The sequence below is a fragment of the Thunnus albacares genome, chromosome 17 (genome assembly GCF_914725855.1).
Source record: "Thunnus albacares chromosome 17, fThuAlb1.1, whole genome shotgun sequence".
NCBI classification, from domain to species: Eukaryota; Metazoa; Chordata; class Actinopteri; order Scombriformes; family Scombridae; genus Thunnus; species Thunnus albacares.
The window spans coordinates 25767778-25783521 of record NC_058122.1 but is presented as its reverse complement, the minus strand read 5'-3'; the positions used below and the strand labels follow the sequence as shown (position 1 = coordinate 25783521).

General features: G+C 39.3%; 1 protein-coding gene across 1 annotated transcript in view; it reads right to left on the bottom strand.

Annotated features, from left to right (window-relative positions):
- LOC122967776 (protein shisa-6) overlaps positions 1-15744 on the bottom strand; it is an 87676-nt gene that overhangs the window by 59526 nt on the left and 12406 nt on the right. Inside the window, exons 3-4 of the mRNA XM_044332587.1 lie at positions 13393-13488; positions 12927-12995 (exon numbers count right to left, since the gene is read on the bottom strand). Of these exons, the coding sequence (XP_044188522.1) occupies positions 12927-12995; positions 13393-13488 (165 nt within the window). The remainder of the gene's footprint in view (positions 1-12926; positions 12996-13392; positions 13489-15744) is intronic.

Below are 15744 nucleotides of genomic sequence, written 5' to 3'. Positions count from 1 at the left end.
TTATCTCTGGGGAACACCCCAAACAAATAATTTTTAAAATATTTGTATGAAACAAATATTCGTATAAAACCCACTATTTGTGCTTTGCCGAATAATGTATTTGTATTCGGGCACACCCCTAGTATAAACCACATTTCAAGTGATCATTTTAACCCAAACCATGATCTTTCCCTAACCATAACCTCACCAGACCTTAACCACAGCGTTGTCACAACATAAAACATCATTATTTTTTAACAGTGATTTCTAACGTTTTTGTAAAGCAGCATACCGTATTTTCTCTAATAGTGGCCGGGGCCTTTATTTACCTCAACTGCAGAGTGTAACAGGCCTTTATTGGAAGCAGGCTTATATTAGAGAGAGGCCTTTATTCCTAATTTCCTCCGTTTGATAAGTATATTTGCTCATATTTTAGTACGAAGCCTCCTTGTTTTCTGATCTGCTTCCGTTTGCTGTTAAGTTTTTGTTACTGCGTTATGCTATTAATAAAATAAAAGCCTTCATTTCCCGACTTTTATTGTGAAACATTACACAAACATTTCAATATAACTTTGTGTGAAGTATGACAAGTACGGGAGGGGAAATATGGCGAGTGTCAGTTAAAAACTAAACAAATCTGTGGTAACGTTACGCTGGATATAAACATTAATAGCCAGTTAACAGCACAGTCAAATATCAAATATCAATCAGCTGCTAGCTCCAAGCTAACTTTCTTCCTCCCACCTCCAGCTAGCCGTGCTCTCCTCTTGTCAGCTAACAGCAGCTCACATTTCTGTTTTTTCCAGTATTTGATTCTTTTTGGGTCAGTGTCAAAAGGTCTTGCGGCTTTCGCTCCTTAATTTTCCTCCACATGTTGCAAAACTCTCTCTTTGAATTTGACATCAAATTTGAATACTGGCAGCTATTAGAGAAAAGATGGTATATGTGGTCTGGTCTCCATCTGTCCTATAGAGGGAACTGGAAACACTTATATGTGTCATTTTAGGAGTCATTGGAAACTATTGTTTCAGTATGAAGACATGTTGATCCTCTTGGTTGTGCAAGTATTCTGACATTGAGTCCTATTTGTTTTCCAAATGAGGACGTCGTCCTTCGCATCACGGCCGTTAGCTCTCAGCCTTTGAAGCTCCTTTTTCATCCTTGTTTCTCAGCTTTTTTTTTTTTTTTTTGAATATGTTAGTCCAGTCTGGCAGCTCTCTGGTTTAAATGCTCAGTGTGCGACTCTACAGCTGATGATGACAGTGCAGTCATGATTGAGTAAACGATTTAGTGTCTATTATACAAGCTGTGTTGTTTCCTTGTGACTAGTAAATTGATCTTAATGTGTAAAATCTGCAAAGTGGCATTTTACACCTTGTTCAGTGACTAAATCTATTTCTGGCGCATTTGAAATGATATATATTTTGTATAATCTACGTTAATGGGACAATGGTCCATACGCTGAGTCCAATAAGCATTAGTTCACCTGCACCTCTCAAGAGTCAGACTCCACTATCACATCCTTCCCTCTGTGCCACCGTGAAATGCTATTAGCAGAAAAAAAAAGTTGTGAATTGAATGCGGTAGCAATGAGAAAGCACTATATGACATGTGAAATCCTGTTAGGATGCAGATTAGCGTTATCTGTGCTGCACTTGTCAATATCTATTATGAGTGGATGGCAAGGACGGGGCAGAGCCGGACATGGAAATGCTTTTGTCAGCACAGAGGCCACAACCAAATACCAATACTTAAGAGGATGGATTGTATTGTTATGCAGAGAATTAGCTCTAGTACAGTATGCAGGCTAGCCCGAGACGACGTTGCTTTTTATCATAAGAGTATTCCTCCCTTTACAATGAGGAGGGATTGATAATTTTCACATCAATAAAATGCGGTTACGAGATCGTTAGCAGAAAGTGTTCATGCCATGAACTCTACTTTTTTTCATTCCAATATAATGCACTATATAGTAAATGGGGAGAGATTCAGGGTTATCTCCGCTTGGGATTGGAAATTACATTCTTTTAATGATAACTTACAAACCGGGGTTGTGGAGTTTAAGAGATAAGGACATTTACCAGGCAGCAAGAGTTGCTTTCATGTCTAACTATGCTGTCTAAAAAAGCTGCAAATTACAAATTATGTTCATCGTGTGTGATGAAATATATTAAAGTGACAAGTGTAGGGATTAAATGAGGGTTGTGGAGTGTAAAGTCCAGTTTGATAACCTCGTCTTTATCTCGTTTATACAGCCATGGTACAAGCTTTGATGCCGTTTACTGCAAAGGCAGGTTAGGGTTGGGGAAGGGCGTTGTGTTGTGGGTGGATTTGGCGTGTTCAACTCCTGTTTTGGGTTGTCCATCGTGGGCTTCGTTCCATTTCAAAGTGCCACCGGTTGAACAAACTATCCGAATCCAGACGCCACTATTTCTGTTGTGTGTGTGTGTGTGTGTGTGTGAAGGGGGGGGGACTCCTTGAACATAACAGCTCAGATAACTACACAATGCAAAGACAATAATTCAAACTAATCTACGTGGTTTCAGTGATAGCAGCGTCCATAGCAACCACCCTAGCAACGATAGAAAGACCTGAAAGAATCTTCATAATAACGAACAAACTAAACGTCATATAAACTCACTGGACAAAGATTATGAAAATAAAATGCACATTTCTCGCTAGTATGATGTATATGTTATCAAAGCACATTTTAATGCCGTAGCTCTTAAAATATTGAATTTTCCACTGAGAATTAAAGGAAATGAACTCTGATTTGAACAAGACAGTTTTGTCTCGGAGTTGTGCATTTGAGTTCATAACCTGTCTTCCTTAACCGTCACTTTATATCAGTGTTTATTGGTGATGAATTTTGTTTAATAGCCCAGTTATGTGTGTAGCCGTTTAGGCAATATAATAATAAATGGCAGAGGTTAAACGTGATAAAAGAAATGCAACCAATGAAATCAATACAAAGGCCCTGTAAGTTTATTGACTTCATTTTCTTTAGTTTTCAATATTTTTATTGTTATATAAGGATACTTTTGTGTATGCATTCATTTTCTTTTATTTACTTGCCCAACACAGATCCCAGTGAGGTTAAACCAGCGGGAAGACGTTCTGGCGTAAACTGAAAGAGGTTCATTTCGGTTAATCAAGACCGGTGGAGAGTTTGTGTCCGTTGGGAAAAGAGAGGTTCTGTTCTGTTTATGGCTTCAGAGACCTCGCTGCTGATTTATAGATTTTGTACACAAATACTTTCTGAATTTTCTTTCTTAATTTCTTATTAAGTCTCAAATTACCACCACCAAAGTACGCATTCTATATATTCTATTTTCACCTTATTTTCTTATTTTTATTATTATTATCAAAGTGGGTTTTAACTTCCACCTTATGTAATTTACATGTTTTTAGGTCTTTTTTTATGTGAAGCAGTTGGTTGTAAAGCACTTTGAGCTGCATTTTTTGTATGAAAGGTGCAACACAAATAAAGTTATTATTATTATTATTATTATTACTCTTTAAAAGTTGTATGCTCAGTGTCCAGTTAATTGGGTACACCTAGCTAAAACTAATACAGTTTGACACAACAGCCCTGTAATAATACAGAAGGTTTAATGTTCAGTTTTTGTTGAAATTGTTTTCTGAATGTGTTTATTCAACTTCATGATCATTTTGAAGACTGTAGTTTGTGCTTCTGTTGAGTTGTATTCCTTTATACCGACAGACGTTTCTAATCTTTTAATCCACCCCCTTTTATAGCAGTCGAAAACCACTTATAACCAAATGCAGTTCAATAACACTACAAACTACAACCTGTAAAATAACCGTTAAATTGAATAAAAACCTGTGTAATCTGTGTGTATATACTGTTTATAGCTCTTTAAAACTGCCTTGTGTATGAATTGCAATATAAATTTCCTGCACTTTGCCTTTTGTTTAGTCAGATGTTGATTCAACTAAATGATGTTTTAAAGGATAAATGCATGTAAGCTAATGCTAATTACAGACCCAAAATCTGAAAAAACAGACAATTTAAGTTTTGATCTCGACAGTAAAATAAAGATACTGCAGATTAACAACTATATTGAACACATTTCTACATCACATGAGAAAGCAAACATATTTCACTAGACTGCAAAGCACCAAAATGAAATAGTGAGCCACATTATCGGAACTGAGGACTAAACCTGATATTTGAATCCGCATGAATATTTAAAGATATTCTGAAACAGCAGACACAAACATATACAGTCAGATATCTTGATATGAGCACGGGAGGGAAAAAAGGACAATATATATATTTCCAATTGTGAGATAAAGAATGTTTATGGAAGGTAAATAGTGCTTTTTTTTAATGTGAGATATCGCAGGTTGACGTTCCATCCGGTAACCCCTTCAGGTGTGATTCCAACGTAACAACCATGCACAATGTAATGCATGAGGCCGGATCAGGCTATCATCTATGTATGCGTATGTGTGTCAGGACGCAATGTATGAATCTCAGCATTCACTTTTATCCATGTGGGAGGGAGGCTTGTGGGATTCTCAGAGTGTGAGATTCATCTAACCAATCTAATAAGGCTCATTAGCCTCCTATTTAATGGACAGGCCAGATAAGGAGAGGAATCAATTCATATTGTGCATTTGGCGGTCGTGCTGTGAGAGGACCGTCTCCCTGCTGTTCCGAATCACGCTCATTGAGAAAGAAGCGGAAATTACCACTTGGGTGAACACTGCGCTGACTTAAAATGACCTGATAAAGACCAATCACAGTTTTGAAGCTGCCTGAAAATTGCCAAGACACAGTATGAAGATTTTCACTTTACATAGATTTGTTTTTACAGATCAAAAAGTTCACAAACTTCTCACAAACATCAGCTGTCTTGTTTTTGTTGAACCTCTGGGGTTGCACTAACTATAACTCGTATTAATGTAACTGTACACAACAATTGAATGAATCCAAATGAATCTGACATTAATCTGGGGGAGATAATAGAGAGAATTATCTCACACTGTCATGACTTGGGTTTCTAAAAGGAAACATGCTTGAGACCTTCTGCATGTGTGTGTTCAACATCTTTCTTTCTTTCTGATTATAACATTATATGTTCATATCCTCTCCTTGTTTTTAGCTTGTTGTTTAGTTTATTACATGTATTTGTCAGGGACTGCATTCATCTCTCATAAGCGGAAGAGATTTAGCTACTAGCTAACTTCCATCTGCAGTTCCTGGGCAAGAAGACACGAAACACTAGTGAAGCTTAGCGTAAATTCAGGCAGGAAGACTCTTAATCATTCATTCATTCATAATTTCACTCTTCTCTCTCAGCTCCTCCCGCTTTCACATCAGCTGTTAGTTGCTTCGCTTCTAGTTGACAAATCAGATTCCTCCACGATCCCTAAACATCCAATCACAGCCTAGCTGTCAAACTTTAAAACCGTTTCCCTCTCTGTCGCTGTCAGCTGTCATTTCAGGCAATAATCGCGTCCACCCCCACCCCGTCCACCTCCACTGCCACAACACCGCAGCTCACTCCTCGCCTCTCTCCATCCCGGATCATCATTTGTCTGCCCAACCTCACGTTCTGGCGAGGCCCCAAGTCTCCAGGAGCCGATACCGATACCGCACCGCCTCGATCCACGCCTCTTTATCACCGCCACCAGTGTCTAGACTCCATCGGGGGTGTGGTGCGGTTGTTTTCAGCAGCGTCTAACAGCCACTTGTTTTTAATCCCTGATTCATTGCAATCCCGAATTTCATTTGCTTTTTTTGTGTGTTGTTCTTTAATGGAAAGATAATTAACTGCACAAAATATTTTCCAGTCAAAATTTTGGTGGGGCTACTAACTCAGGGGCAAGTTTTGTTAAGAGGCAAATGTTTTTAATGGGTGCCTCTTATAAAATTTGATTTTCTACAGTATGAAAATGTAGCTCGGTTGCCCAACAACTGCACCAATTACCGTTTGGAATAAATAAACATTCATTTTTACACAAACTTCAAAAAGTGTTGCATTTAACCTTGTTATCACCTGCTCCTTTACAGCAATCTCAGTAAACAACTGCACAAATACCTCGTCTCCTGTATGACCCCAACAACCTGATAAATATTTCATTTCGCATCTGAGAGTTTAAGGCTTGTGTTGATTGGTCGAAATGCTCGACTTTACAAGATTTGCGGTGTCTGGGTTCATCCATCTGATGCCTGAATGAGTGCTGTCAATATATTGGTTAATTGATTGATTACCTCCCATTCTTATTAACCAATGAGAGACTGTTCTGTGTATGGAGGAAGTTATTTAACTTTTTCAATCTATGCTGTTACTGTTTGACTCTGATGGAGACGCAGCGTACATCGAAACGTTGGTCGTTTGCACCCTGATAAACTGCTAAAGTGAATCGTGTGCTCCGGTATCTTCTTCGGGCTCGGTCTTTTTTGAAGTGGCTCTTTGAACTGTTTGAAACAATTTGTCCTCATTCTGAGAGCGCCGACCTCGCCTGTGGAGTGGCTGAAACGCGAGAGACTCCTTCAACTTTATCTGATGCCTCTTTGAGTTCTGCAGCCCTGTGATTACTTTGATCATCTCAAGACTTCAAGCTGCGGTTTTGACTCCGTGCACCACATCTGCCATTTTCTCTTACCTTTTTTTTGTTTTATACTTGACCTTTTTATCGTCTCTTCTTTGGTGTTTTATATCCCGCTGTATGAGTGTTGCCGACTGTGAGATGAGAAGCAACTGCAGTGAGTTCAAAAACAATATTTTCTGCAGTAAATCAGCTGTGTTTGCTGTTTTAGTGTTTTGTTTTTTTTCCACCACCTGTGGAGACTTTACCTGTGCTGCTCCTCATTTAGAAAAGTCGGGATTGGAACTGGTCCAAGTAAGGAAAAAACACTTTCCCATCTCACTAAATCCTGTTCTGTAAACTCTGCAACTCTGCAGGATTACTGCTGCTGACTTGTCCTCTGTCTGTTGCCAGATGGTCGGCTTTACATGGCTTGGGTATGTATGGAGAATCTACTACTTTATCATCAATGTGGTCTGATTGTCTATAGTGGTGTCTTACAACTTCGCATGGCTTATCTGTTAGGTCTACTAACTTGTAACTGCATCTGTTCAACGTTATAATTATCATATTTTAGTCATGTCTTATTGCTTTGTGTTGCTCTGCCTCTCTGCATGAGTCAACAATTGTTATAATTATATACAATCAACATAGATAAATAAAATGAAAAAAAAGTGAAATTATGTGCTGAATCCTCTGCAGACTATCATTTAAAGAGGAGGCATTGGATCAGGTGTAGAGATTAATGGCGCCCATTAATGCAACCAGACAAAAATCGTTAATGTCGGATGATTCTGTACTGCCAACATTTCTCCAATACCTGCACATGACAACCACAGTAGGGTTAAGGTTAGAGAAAGATCGTGGTTACAGTTCATCAAACAGTGAATGTTAATTGGTGTGTGATCTCTTGGTCTCCTGCGATGAATGTCTGACGTGCTACACATCGCATTAACACCCCGACCCCCTTCACTTTCTGCCTCGCTACATAAAAGGCAAAGAGTATTTCCTGCATTGGCACCGAATGTAGGCATCGGACAGAAGGTGAGGTGCAAAATGAGTGAACCCCCCTGTGGACTCTTGGGCTGCTAAATAGGACACAGCTCTTCACTTTTAACCTCATCTGGTCCACCTGTTACTTTGGCAGCATTTATATTCATTAACCAGCTCACCAAACACGCCAGACAGCAGAAAATCTCACAAGAACACACACCACCATCCACCTAATTTCTTACATGGCTTCCATGCTTCTGACTTTGTGTAGCCCAGATTTTATACATGACTTTATATGCTTTTAATTGGCTACCATTTGTCTATGCTTCAGCTTCCCTTCTGTCTCCTATTTCTTGTAATTTCTTAAAAAGTTATTGTCAATATTCTAAGAAAATGTCTCCTTTGTTTACACAAGTATCAATAAACAGCACAAGGACTATGATTCCAACCCAGTAAAGTTTGAGCTGTATGAGAAACTGATAAAAAAATTGGTTGCAATAAGAAATAGCTCACGATCCAACCAGAGTTTTTATTTGCACCATATAATCTTTGTAGTGGACACAGATGCTTTTCTGCCCACACAAAGTGACAAACTGGCACTTGGACTCAGGCAGCAGCAGCAGCAGCAGTAGTAAACACTTGATCCATAAAAAGCCTTGACTAACCACTGTCCCATCTCTTTGAATCAATATGAAGCATCATAGTCAGGCTGGTAAACATGAGTGTGCACTGTGCCGATGATGTCACATAACACATGATTTATTGATCGAGGATTCTCAAGTTCAAAGTTTTCGGTTACTGCAAGCTCACTAACAGCAGTTTTAAGGACAGAGACATATTAGGACTCAGTAATGGAGGCAAACTGGGCAAGTGATACCTACTTGGCACACTTTATCTGCCATCTATTTGCACTCACACTCAGCTGCACAATCGTACACATGCCCGTGCGCTGACACAGTGTAGGCCTGGAGGGATTACAGCGCGGGGGGGGGGGTGGGGGTGGGAGTGCTGCAGCAGTGCGTCCCAATAAGACAAGGTCACCTTAAGTGGATTGGGATGAGAAGGGGAGGAAGGGGGGGCGTTGGTTGGGGGAGGGGGGTAATTCCCTCGGGACTAAAAGAGGGAGCAACTCATGAAAAAGTAATTAAGCAGGATGCACATCAGTGGATGCCACAGGCGGAGAAGGCAAGGAGAGAGATGAATAAGCCCGAGGATGAGTTGAATGTTTGTACACAACATATCGAGGAGATGTTCGCTAAATGCGCACAGCAGGATCGTTTAACCTCGGACATTTCTGAGGATGTGTTGGGTTTGTTTTTAAAAATGTGAAAAGATTTTAGCAATTAATCAACAGCAGTTTTGATATTCGATGTGTCGTTTGTCAAGTAAAAATGTTCAACATTCATATTGCGAGTTTCTAAAATATGGTGATTTGCTGCTTTTCTCTGTATTTGTGTCATTGTAAATTGATTAATCTTTGGTTATTTGACTGTTAGACAACGATTTCATATTTTAAGAATGAACACAAAGACCATCTGAGACAAAGTTCAGTTGAATTGAGGTGAAGATAGTGTGAGCTTCTAGTCCATCAAACTTATTAAAGTTATTACTTTAAAAAAAACAACCTGTTAGCCCAAAACAGTCAATATGAAGATGTCACTTTATGATGTCCTCATACCTACAGTAAACAATAGAATGGGTAATTTATCATGACTTTACCTCCCATATGACTGTTACAAATTTAAATGACCATTTTTGATCTGCCATGTAAATGGTTAAAGGGTAAGGCTGACGATTTTCCAAACCAACAATGAATTTATCTGCATACAAGTATTATGTGTGTATCCAAAGCCTGATATATGTTATTCCACTGTGCTGTAGACCTCCGTTGTTCTCTAAAAACTATTAAAAACACATCAATGAGCCACACCGCTGCACTTGATGACATGTTTCATCATTACAAAGAGCTTGAGTACTTTAGTTTGTTTAGAAACGGCTCCAATGACTAATAACAGCGATCATATTTTCAGTCTCCAGAGAGTAGTTCTGTGTAAAGCAGATGCTACTTGGTCTACTGCAGTTTGTGATATGTAGCACAACAAGCTAGCAAAGCTCTGTAAACAGAACTGCATTCCTGCACATGCTCAGTGGCATCTGCCTTACAAAGAACTACTCTCTGGAGACTGAAAAAAAATGAAAGCGACCGTCCTTTCTTTCTTGACAAATCAGGAGGTATGAATCTCACACAAAGCATCTCAACCCCGCTATTGATCAATGTAGTTTCTCATTCAGGAATCACATTCTGTTCAAACATCAACCTGCTCGCCTTCCATCAAAATAAACCTACTGTGGTCCAGAGCTGTTAAATGGCTGCATCTCTACAACCAATCCATCACGGTAAATAGAGACGGACAGACAGGGCCAGTGAACACACCACTCTGCCCCAACACTCCCTGATATCACACATAAATCCATCTCTCATAGCCTTGACGGTGGCCTCACACAGTCACTTTTCCATGAGCCGAACACTCGAGCAGGTGGAGCGGCGGCGCTCGTGTGTCCCTGTGGAAGCACACTGAGCACTGAGTGCTGTATTGTTATATCACATGCATGCATGAATATAAATGACAACATTACTTGGAGCTTTTGTTTAGCGGCTTGTTAGCCCTGACATACATTTAAATCTGTACTGTTTGTATTGTTCCTTTCACTACGACGCTCCCACGCTAACAATGAAAGGTTGCACACACAGTTGAGTTCAAGGTCGGAGCTGTTAAGTGGTTTATTTTAGAAAAAAGTAGATTTCTGAAGCAATGATTGTAAGTTTTGTTTGAAGAAGAAATAAAGAAAAGAATTGAAGGAGAAAAAAAACAAGGAAGGGTGAAAAGAGGGAAAGAAAGGGTGGGGAAGGAAGGAAAGGAAGGAAGGAAGCAAAGAAAGGGTGGATAGAAGGAGGAAAGATGCAAGAAAAGGAATGAAGGAAGGCCAGAAGGATGAACAGAAAAAGGGGGGAAAGAAAGAAATGAAGGAAAGATGGAAAGAAAGGAAGAAAGGGAAAAAAGGAAAGAAGAAAGAGAGGGAAGGAAAGAAAGAATGGAAGGAAGGAAATAAAGGAAAGAAAGGAAGGAAGGAAGAGAAGGAAGGAAAGAAAGGGTGGATGGAAGGAGGAAAGACGCAAGGAAAGGAATGAAGGAAGGCCAGAAGGACAAACAGAAAAAGGAGGGAGAGAAAGGAACGAAAGAAAGATGGAAGGAAAGGAAGAAAGGGGAAAAAGGAAAGTAAGGAGGAAAAGAAGGAAGGAAGAGAAGGAAGAGAGAAAGGAACTTAAGAAGTTGGGGGGAAGGGAAGACAAGAAGGAGAGAATAGACAATACAGACAGAAGAAATGACAGGAGGAAGGAGGAAAAAAATACTTTGAAATACTGGAAGTGGAAGTACTCAAGTACCTCAGAACTGCACCTCACTGCAGTACAGCACTTAAGTAAATGTACTTTTCTACCTCTGGACATAAAACCAGAATTCTAAATTACCGATGTTTGTGTGAATCAGATGACCTGTGCAGACTCAGTGTGTTTGCTGTAGATACTATCTACTCCTGAAATGAGTTATGAGCCGTTTGCACAGCAGCGTCGGGGCAGGATGCAGTCTGCGGTGACACAGTGCACATCTGTCAGTCTGCTTCCTCCTGACAGGAGGTGAGTTGGGGGGGGGTGTGGGGGGTGGGGAGGGGAGCCTGCCGACAGCCAGCTGTTAAACTAAGCCATGTACGACAGAGGCTGACAGGACCTCCGCTTTGAAGTGACAGCTACCGCCATCAGGCCACTAAGATGTGTCACCTATTAGGTGTAGCGAGAGGGTGACAGGTACAGTCAGGAGAGGGTCGCTGCGTCGGACAGCTTTTAAAATATTAGTCTTTGGTTGAAGCCGTTTACGCACAGATTTAGTCCTGTTTACAAATGTGTCTTATAACCTGAATGTGAAGTTATACAAATCTCTTGTCGCCATTTACACATCACATAACACAACTCATAATTCATCCAACAGTTCATGAAAGCTGCCGTTTGCAGACCTGCTATTGAGTATTTGCCTCCAGCTGTTGTGTCATTAGGTGTGTTTGTGTGTGTGTTAGTGTCACACTGGTGAAGAACTACACAATAAAAACATTTCACTTTTCGTTGACTGGTTTCCTTCCTGCCTTTTTTTAAATGTTAATATTTATTCAAAAAGGGTCTCCATGTTCAGCACAGGGGGATTAAAATGTCCCAGCCTTTCTCAACACGAAATAGTCATTTAGCTTCAGGGTTTTAAAACATGTCACCTGCCAAAACCCGTCTCCTACATTTAGAAACGACAAAATTGCAACAGCAAATACCTTTTTTGCAGGAAACATGACGCCGCCTGAATTAAGTATTCTGTCAACACAATGTGGAAATCTATTTAATAAATGTATCTGACAAGTTGTAACAATAAAGATGCTGAAAACATTTGTTTTTCCCCCCAAAATATTCAGTCTGATCTTTGTGTGGCTACATGGTGATTATGTTTCATCAACGCAGAAAAAAGTATATTTAACCAACATCACAGTATTTGGGTTTCAGAGGGTAAATATAGTGAACTATTTAGTAAATAGGGAGTGACTTTCTCTGGATATATATATATATTTTTTTTTATGGAAAAACATAAAACATGTAAAATTACAAATGCATTCTTCTTCATTCTTAAAAAGACTTGAAACCGAGTCAACCGAACAAACAGAAGATGAACTGGATAGTACAGCGTAATGCCACCGTGACTGAACAGAAACTACGAGTCAAGTCAAACATCATCAAGGAAAAAGACATCTTCATTAAGCCCGTACTCCTTTGACTGATGACATCTGCAAACCACAAAGTAAAAGCACCGTGAACGAACGGATAAATATCAGATCGTCACTTTCAATCAGAGCGAAACGCTTCAAGTTGAGTGTCTAAATCAAACTTTCACTTACCTCACAGACACCTAAAAAAAAAAAAAAAAAAAAAAAAAAAAGTGTTCATCAGCTGGCTAGACTTACACTTTTAATCATGACAGCGGCCATGTCTGACACCCTGACTCGTCCATAGAAACCATTCAAATAAACCTTGACTGCGGATCAATATGTTCTCTCAAACCTGTAGTAAAACCAGTGGAAATACTCAGAAAACCTGCTGGGGGAAAAAAAGGAATAAAATATGACGACTCCGGCACAAGGCTGTGCTGTGATTATCAGCCAAGGGCACCCGAGCGGTCCGGTTGTGTATGAAGTGTGAGCGACTTTTTCTTATCAAGTGCGAGCAGAAAACAGGTGTGTGTGTGTTTGTGTGTGTGTGTGTGTGTGTGTGTGTGTGTGTGTGGCGGAACATCTGGAGAACATACCGTAAGAGATGGGGATGTCCAGCTCGCCCTGCCAGGACATCTGCCCCGATTCGTCTATGGATTGCTGCGCTGTAAAAACAACAACAACAGGCCTCTTGTTTACAGCTCGTTCTCACTCCAACGCTGCGTCTGGTTTATGCAAACTCATATTGAAGACGTTAGCAGGGAAATCTACCACAGCGCCATGCTGACTTCATGCTGGCGGCCTACCAAGTGCAGAAGTGTTACCTTGTCATTGGAAGTGTGGATTTAATCGCGGATAATAAGTGAAGCTTTGCAACATGTCACTTCAAGCCATTACGTATTGTATAATCTTCAACTTCCACTGAGTTCAAACAAACGTCACACACACACACACACATTTGGCAGAAAGAGGATGACAGCATGATGAGTGGAATTATTTATTTTATTTCACTACTGAACTACTGCGAAGTGACACAAGCAGATAATTAGGACAGACGTTTACCTTTCAAGTGGCCTCGTCCGAGTGTCACAAATCCCGAGGAGATGAAGTTGTGCATGTCTTGGCCTCCACTGCGCAGGTTTTCTTTCCCATAGTGCCCTGGTGAGACAAGAATAAGGGAAAATTTGTATTTCAGTAAAAGGTTATACCATTATCACTATTTTACACTATACTATATCACAATTCTTCTTTAAGCTAATGTTAAACGGCTGTTAATGGTTGCGGTAGGACTTTTCTGTTGTGAATTTGTAGCTTCGATTTATTATTGTTTCTTATTATTACTGGATACAACCACATGCACACATAAAGTTATAGATCAGGACTTAATTCATATTTGATCATGTCTCTCAGACACAAACAAGCAGCTCACAACTCTTTGGTTTGGTTTCTACAAAACAACAGATTGAACAGAGCTTGATATAACTTACTGTATGCATAATTTATGTAAATAGTGTGGGAAATGTCAGTGTAGTGTGCATGAAAATGTGAATATTATAAAAACAGAATTGTGAAGAATTGATGTTTAACTATTAAAGACTTTGAGACTTTATCCTGTATTTTTTTAAAAATCATCATAGAAACTAAATTACAATGCAAAAAGAAAACAAAATACTTCTAAAATAATTGCAAAACATTGGCTCATCTTTGATGTATTATAGCAATATTGGCCTACTGTTACTTTGCACGTAAACATATTTTGTGAAAACCTAGACTACTGGAAAATTGATTGATTGACAACTGACAGTACGAAATACCTGTATGCATACGGGGGCGACTATCCCGGACCAATTTGGCGACCACTTTGCTGCATCCAATGTGGTATCTACATGTATACTGTATATCTATGCTAACATATAGAAACATACTATGAGCATTTTGTTGTCAGGATTGTACATCATCATCGAATAAAGGAAAAAAAATCTTTTGGACTAGCAAGCTTTCTAATCGTCAGTTAGCAAGCTTCCCCATTTTGAATGCTGGTGTGACTGGGCCTTAATGCTGAGGAGTATCTGCACTCAATTCCACAGTCATTCCTGCCATTTTATAAAAGAGCAGCCACAGATGACCAGAATACTAAACAGGGCTAAAATGGCATTACTGACAAAACTGACTCTCAGGTGGGATCATCAGCTTGTCAATATGTATCTCAATGCAATCTGCAGGTTTCAGGGCTTTCATATCACCCATTTATCAAATGCTCCCCGTCTTTCACCACAGTAAGTGAAATATTAAATTTAATTGGACAGTAAAATTGCAACGCTTTTGGATCCCCAGAGGGAACATGATTGGAGTTTAATACACTTTATTTTGAAATAGATTTATATCTAGAAGCGGAGGGGACACATAAAGTCAGAGGTTTATCAACTAGAAAACAAACAAAAAAGACACAAGTATTTGAATTACATTGCCTGCGTGTACATATTAATGCAAATCTATTAAAACTATCAAGCACAGTACTATATAATAAGGGACCGAGCCCAAAAGGCAGAGGACTACTGTAAAACAGTAAGGGCGAGGACCCTATTCTTTTTCGTGTGTTTGTTTGTTTGTTTCTTTCTTTCTTTATTATTACGCCACTTAAACCCCAAATTTGACCCCCTAAACATGCTCAAAAACTCACCAAATTTGGCATACACATCAGGTCTGGTATAAAATTTGAAAGAATGTAAAAATTAACCCCTAAAGTGCCAAAATGCGCTCTATAGCGCCACCTATGTAACAAAAATGGCCGCCACGGTCCGTAGCAATGTCGTAGAGAGATCAAACCAAAACTCAATTATTCATCTCATCAAGACCTACAAATCATATGCTAACACCCCTGATGAAAATTAGGAAAATAATTTGTTTTACACACAAACTCATCAAGAGTTTTCAATTTACTAATTAAAATTCAAGTGAATGAGCCCAAAACTTGCATGATTTTGATGACACAGGTGTGAGTGAGACAGACATGTCTCACCCTGCAGAAAATTCTCATCCTGTCAATCAATCTTTCAAAATAAAAGCACACCACACTTGTAATAAATATCCCTCATTTTTAAAAAGCAAAATGATCTGATCCCGACGGGCCAGAGTGCGAGGTCCCGACCAACACTGAATGCAGCTTTAATTGATTATTTGCTTTCCATGGTAATGATAGTCTATCTAAATTGCAGTAGAATTAATTGCTGTAGTATTAATACATAAAAGTAGTATCTTGGATGTTCAATTCCAGCCCAATTTTAGGAGAATATTGCACATAAGTTAAAATAAAGATTCAAAAAAACTTTTTAACTGAAAAAATGTGCTGAAGAAGAAGCCTTGTGTAATCTCCAGCTGTGTATGGCCACAACAATAATCACCAATCAGAGGGAA